The 7,122-nt window shown below is 43.3% G+C and overlaps 1 protein-coding gene across 1 annotated transcript in view; it reads right to left on the bottom strand.

The window, feature by feature from the left end:
* Window positions 1–3,281: 3,281 nt before the first annotated feature.
* Window positions 3,282–7,122, bottom strand: part of LOC134046453 (uncharacterized) — a 124,021-nt gene continuing 120,180 nt past the window's right edge. The window contains exons 4-7 of the mRNA XM_062496919.1: window positions 4,584–6,394; window positions 4,360–4,478; window positions 4,146–4,201; window positions 3,282–3,529 (exon numbers count right to left, since the gene is read on the bottom strand). Of these exons, the coding sequence (XP_062352903.1) occupies window positions 3,282–3,529; window positions 4,146–4,201; window positions 4,360–4,478; window positions 4,584–6,394 (2,234 nt within the window). The remainder of the gene's footprint in view (window positions 3,530–4,145; window positions 4,202–4,359; window positions 4,479–4,583; window positions 6,395–7,122) is intronic.

The raw sequence follows: 7,122 nt of genomic DNA, 5'->3' as shown, positions 1-7,122 counted from the left end.
CCCTGGCCCTTTTACGCCCCCTGGTGTCAAATGGGATCCTGGGATTATTAGCCTCCATTGGGTCACAATGGATCCTTGCTTCTCTTAACCCCTGTGCTGTCACAATGCATCCCATGCCCTTTTAGGCCACTTGATGTCACAATGAATCATTTGATTCTTGGCCTCCACAGTGGCATAATAGATCCTTGCTTCTATTGGTCCCCATGCTGTAACAATCCATCCCTCTCCCTTTTTATACACCCTGGTGCCACAAGGGATCATTAGATTGTTAGCCTGCATTGGGTCACAATGGTTCCTTGCTTCTCTTAACCTCTGTGCTGCCCGATCCCAAGGAGTAAAACACAAATCAACAAAGTTGTTTTGTGCGGTGCTTTATTCAGGGCCCGGGGACCTGAGGCCTAGCGTCCAAAGTCAAAGTCCCAACCCCTTAGTGAATCTTACACAGTTTTATACCCTTTTACAAATCTTGCTTCACCATGGCTACATGCTATGGTCCACATACTTCACATCAAAGGCAGCAGTCATTTTCGAGATAACATTTCTAAAGGTTATAACTCTTGCACGCCTGCCTAAGTTAAGACAATAAGATACCTTTCTAACGGTTATAAATCCTACATGCTTGTCTAAACTAGAACTATAGATTAATCCCACACCTGTTTATTGTACTTCATCAGTAAATTCCCTACTGTTCCTATAAATAACCAGTTGGTCCTTCTTTGCCCCACTGGCCCTTAACTCATTATTCTGTAGCTCAGCACATTCCCTGGCTTAGTTCCCAGGGCCTACCTTGCACTAGCTACAAACTGCAGCCTTAGCATTACTACCACTAACTATTAAATGTATATGTATATGCTAACAACTCCCCCCTTTTGAGCATCCTTCAATCTTCTGCAAGGATGCTCAACTTCTTCCCTCCATTCTTCATGTAACCGTCTCTAAGCACGAAGGAGGCGGTGTGTTCCCAGCCGGTTGTCCGTTCCTGGTCATAGCCTTCATTATTCTCCGGGTATGAATTCCTTCTCTGGTGATTACTCCTAGAAGACATCTGTAAACTCCATACACAACTCCAATTAATATCAACAATATTATTGCATATTGAACAATTGAGGATATCCAACCAGAGACCTGGATCCCTAGAGAGCTGAATATTGCTCCAATCCAGTTATATTCCGCATCTTTTGCTATTTCCCTAGTTTTAGATTCAATATTCTCCAATTGATCTATATCTTTTTCTACTTCCTTTGTCACATTTGGGATATGAATACAGCAATGATCTGTCTTCCCATGCAGATATCCACAAACTCCATGCTCTCTTAGTAACAGCATATCTAATGCCATCCGGTTTTGCAATGTCATCCGAGTGGTTGCCTGTAATTGTGAATTTAAATCTTTAAATCCCTTCTTGGTGGCTGCTGCTAATCTTTCGGTCTGTCCCAGGAGTCTATACAACATTTCCCTATTTCGATATGTGGAGATAGGTGCAAATAAAGATTCTAGTGCCCATCCGAATTTTACTCCCCCTGACGGTTCATGCCACTCATTTTCTTCAATAATTTCATCTCCTATGTCTCTCCTTTGCCTGGCCTGTATTTCTTGTTTATTAAGTTTAGATTGTTTCCAGAATGGACATAAGGTAGGAACTCCTAAAGTTATTTGAGTTACCATCCCATCGATCGGTATATGAGTGGTCCATTTCCCATGTCCCATTACCCAGACCAAGTTACCAGGGCTTCTGATAGTGGTAGTTTTGCAATCTACTTGTTTGTTACCGGCCATCTCTCCCCTAATTGTATGATTGTACCCTCTACATTCGCATCCCCACTTGAGTAACACTCTTACTGGTACCAAACCTATTTCTGCTTCTGGAGTATCACAAGTAATAACTCGTGAACAATTCCATGTCTCTGTTGTCCCAGTTGATGTCCTCTGAGCTGTCTCTGTTGTTAATACTCTAGTATAAGTCTGGTTCTTATTTCCTATCCATTCAATGCACCAATTCACAGTCCCTAGGTAACTATATGTCTCTAATAAACTTGGTCCCCAAATTGCTCCCCAATCGTCTTCTAAAGACTGTCATTGCGTAATGTTTTGACATACTTCTTCATTTCTTGTGCGTTTTACCTGCATCCAAACCTTATTACAGGGTTCCCTTATTGGTCCTTCCACAATGCATTTGTTCATTTTACTAACCCACGCATAGTAGCCTGGCATTTGCTGGCAATCTTTTTCCAACATATTCCTAATTAATTGGCATCCTTCCTTCTTTTCTACATACTCCTTTGGTATCAATTTACAACTCCAAGTAAAATCCACGAATGCCCTGGGTAAAGTTTTTACTGGGATGATTCCCCACGGTATCGGCTCCCCGGCTGCCTGTGGTAAAGGTAAACAAGCTGTAATCGAGGAAACATTCTGCACTTTACCAAAGTCCCGAATTAATCCTACTATCAAATTTTCCTGTTCCTGACTGCGGGGAAATGTTACATCTATGGCTCGAGTTCTTCTGTGAGTTCCTCTGATGCTATTAAGATAAACTGCAGTTATTGCATGTCCCCGCCCACTATAGACCCCACGTTGGCCAGTGATTCCACCTCTCAAATGCGACCAAGCCCTGACGTTTCGTATTCCAAAGTCACCCATTTCTCCACATGAGACTATACACAAGTATCTACTTCCGAATTTCCCAATCTTCAGATCAGTAATATTTAACCATCCTCCTCCCACGGTTCCTTCGGACCACCAGCTAACTCCTTCGCTGATTTGATTCCACATTCCCTGAGAATTTTCCCTCCACCACTTAACTCGTATCCCATATTCACACTCGTTTTTCAATCGGAAAGTACAATTCATTCGCAAAGGAGGACTGTCCCACATGTCTACATAGGCTGAGGTTGGAATGACCTCAACATCCCCCTTCTTGGTACCATCCCCTAATAATGACATTACCCGTAATTTCAAGTTACCGTAGTCGAAACTATCTCTGATCCAGACTCCACATAAATACTTGTCTTCAGATCCCGAAGTTACATTTATCAATTGTAGGGTAGTGTTTCCCATTTGTGTTTTCATATCCCAAGTTGTGACAATACCTGTGTCTACCCAATCCATATCCTTTTTCCATCTTACATTGACTTCTTCGGATCCAGCTCCCTGGTCATTGGTGAATGAACAAGTCAGATTTACATTCATTCCTTCAACCGCCATAGTCACCGGCTCTAGAACAGTAATCACAACAGATTCATGAGTTAAAGTTACTTGACATGACATGATCAGTCCAATGATTAAGATGTAGGTCTTGGGTCGGTGGGTTTGGCTCGAATAACCATCTTGGTGGAAGACAGTGGCTGCACTTCCCAATGAGTAGGGACTTTCTTGATCCGGGTGTAGTGGATCCAGTTGTTGATGCCCTCGACTTTTGCCGCCGTGAAGGTTGTCATAATCACCTGACGTGGACCCTCCCATGATTCCTTCAAGGGGTCCGTGCTCCAGTTCTTTACATACACCCGGTCTCCTGGTTGGATGTCATGGACTGGATTTTCCAGCGGCAGAGGGCGGTTCCACTGCAAAGCACCTCTCAAAGCTGTAAGAGTCTTGTTAAGAGATAGAACATAGTTAAAGAGCATTTGGTCCCCAACCACGTGAGGATCACCTTTTAATGTTGTTGCATGATATGGTCTGCCATATAGTATTTCATATGGACTTACTCCTACCTTTTCCCTGGGTTTAATCCTGATTCTTAACAAAGCCAATGGTAATGCTTGCGGCCATTGAATCTTAGCTTCTTGACAGATTTTCTTAATCTGACCTTTCAATGTCTGATTCATTCTTTCTACCTGCCCACTTGATTGAGGTCTCCATGGGGTATGTAAATTCCATTTAACATCGAGCACTCGTGCTATGTCTTGTACTATTCCGGCCACAAAATGTGGTCCCCTATCTGATGAAATTCCCAGGGGTACTCCAAACCTAGGAATAATTTCCCTTAATAAGGTTTTGACCACCTCCTTAGCCTGGTTAGTTCTGCACGGAAAAGCCTCGGGCCATCCCGAAAAAGTACATACATATACCAGAAGGTATCTGTACCCTTGAGCCCTGGGCAACTCTGAAAAGTCAACTTGCCAATAATCACCTGGCTCTGGTCCTACCTGTAATTTTCCTAATTGAATCTGCTTCCTCACTACAGGATTGTTCTTTATACAGACTGGGCACATTGCATTAACTCGTTTAGCTAAAGTCAACATCTGGTTAGAAATGATTTCTTTCTTTAAAAATTTAACCAATACCTCTGCCCCCCAGTGGCATTTGTTGTGTTCTGCTTCTAAAATTATTTTCATGATCTTGACAGGTACTAATACTTGCCCTATGTCGGTCACATACCACCCTAACGCGTTCTTCTGGGCATTCACAAGTCTGGCCAGTCTTTCATCTTCTAAGGAGTAATTGGGCTTCTGCTCTAGGTGAGGAGTGACTGGGCTTACCTTTGTCGGAATCAATGCCAATTGTGTCCAAACCTCACGTGCCACTTTCCGAGCAGTAGCATCTGCTAGATTATTTCCTTGGAAGATTTTTCCTTCTTCCTTCTGATGTCCTCTCACATGCATTACTGCTACTGCAGCTGGTTTATGCACAGCATCCAAAAGAGATAGGATTTCGTTTCGATGTTTTATAGATGTCCCTTGAGAACTTAACAGTCCTCTTTCTTTCCATAATGCTCCATGGACATGCAGAACTCCAAATGCATATTTAGAGTCAGTCCATATATTTACCTTCTTTCCTTGACTCAAAACCAAGGCGCGAATCAAAGCCACAATCTCTGCTTTCTGCGCTGATGTTCCCGGGGTGAGGGCTTTAGCTTCCACGACCTGGAGGAGCGTTACCACCGCATAACCCGCATACCTGGTCCCATTCTCGACGAAACTGGATCCATCTGTAAACAGTTCCCAGTCCGGAGACTCCAATGGCACGTCTTTCAGGTCAGTGCGGCTAGCGAAGACTTGTTCAATGACTTCCACACAGTCGTGGGTCAATTCGCCTTCTTCCTGCTCACTGCGGAGAAATTCTGCTGGATTGATATGGTTAGTTACTTTTAGCTCAACATCATCTTGTTCCCTTAATATTGCTTGATATTGCAACATTCTGCTGGAGGACAACCAATGCCCCCCTTTTTGTTCCAGAACTGTTATCACCATGTGAGGCACAAACACTTCTATTTTCTTACCCAAAGTCAATTTTCTTGATTCCTGAATCAATAGTACAGTAGCTGCCACGGCTCGCAAACAGGACGGCCATCCAGAGCTGACTGCATCTAGTTGTTTCGAAAAATAGCCGACCGGACGCTTCCATGATCCCAACTTTTGCGTGAGTACTCCTAAAGCCAGTCTCTGTCTCTCATTTACATATAATTGAAAGTCCTTAGTTAAATCAGGTAGTCCCAATGCCGGGGCTTCTTTTAGTGCTTGCTTTAGCCCTTGGAATGCATTCTGCTGTGGCTTGTCCCACCGTAACTGTGTCTCTTTTAGTGCCTCATATAAGGGTTTGGCCAGGAGTCCGAAATTCGGTATCCACAGCCGGCACCATCCTACCATTCCTAGAAAGGATCTTAGTTCCTGATGATTTCGGGGAATAGGTATGGTGCAGATGGCTTCAATTCTATTTGCTCCTAATTGCCTTACTCCTTGTGTTATTTCACAGCCCAAATATAACACACTTGTCCGGATGAGTTGGGCCTTTTCTTTCGAGACCCGATATCCAGCCTGGCCTAGCATGTTCAATAAGCTTATAGTTAAATTTAGGCAAATGTCCCTTTCTTCTGTGGCCAGGAAAATGTCATCTACATATTGAAGTATTACATGAGAAAAGGGAGATTCTTTTACCTGTGTTGTTTTCCATTCCTCCAATTCCTTGGCTAACTGGTTCCCAAATATTGTGGGGGAATTCTTGAATCCTTGCGGAAGTCGTGTCCAAGTAAGCTGTTTCTTCCGGCCAGAGTCAGGGTCTTCCCACTCGAATGCAAAATATTTCCTACTTTCAAATGCCAGAGGGATGCAGAAGAAAGCATCTTTTAAATCAATTACTGTAAACCATTGAAATCTTTCAGACACAGATGTTAACAAAGTATAGGGGTTTGCCACCACTGGGTGGATATCCTTGGTTATATTATTTATAGCTCTCAGATCCTGAACTAACCTATATTTACCATTGGGTTTTCGTACTGGAAAAATTGGGGTATTAAATTCTGACTCACATTCTTGCAAAATACCTTGGATTAAGAATTGAGCAATCATGGGGGCTACTCCTTTCCTAGCTTCTAACTTAATCGGATATTGTCTAATCCTTACCGGTTGGACTCCCTCCTTTAGCTCAACCACTACTGGTTGAGCTGCCTTAGACTTACCTGGAGTGCCGGTTTCCCAAACCCAAGGTACCACTGCCTGTTCAACCTCTTCAGGAATTGGGGTGGGCTCTACCTCCTTAATCACAAATAGTCTAGATATTTCTTTATCAGGAATTTCTAATTTCACTCGTCCTCCTTCAAATAATATTCTCACATTTAGAAGAGATAACAGATCCCTTCCAAACAGTGACTCTGGGCAATTAGGCATATACAGGAATTGATGATCAAATTCTTTTCCCCCGAATTTTATGTCTAACGGCTGCAAAAATGTCCTCTCTTCTACTTGCCCAGTTGCCCCTATTACTTGAATTTTTGCATCACTTAATAACCCTAATTTTGTATTCAAAACCGAATGTGTTGCTCCCGTATCAACTCTAAATTCTCGTTCTTGTCCCCCTACCTCCAATACTACCTTCAGATCCTGATCTAGTCAGCTCTGATTTTGATAGTTGCCTAACACAAATGCTTGAGCGACATCTACCGGCCCCGTGGTAGCTCCTGCGTTTCCCATAGGATTTACATTCCCCACATTACCCATTCCCCATTTGACTGGACATTCATTTTTCCAGTGACCTAACTGTCTGCAGAAGGCGCATTGATTAGGACCCAATTTTCCTTGCCCCCCGAAGGGATTTCCCAATCCTCCCATTGCTCCCCTTCCCAAATTCTGCTGAATTATGCCCCTTCCTCGACCCATACCACCCCGGCCCCGTCCTCGTCCTCTTGGG

Source organism: Cinclus cinclus, chromosome 7 (genome assembly GCF_963662255.1).
Source record: "Cinclus cinclus chromosome 7, bCinCin1.1, whole genome shotgun sequence".
In the NCBI taxonomy this organism is placed as follows: Eukaryota; Metazoa; Chordata; class Aves; order Passeriformes; family Cinclidae; genus Cinclus; species Cinclus cinclus.
The sequence above is the reverse complement of the archived record's forward strand: the minus strand, read 5'-3'. Positions and strand labels throughout refer to the sequence as shown.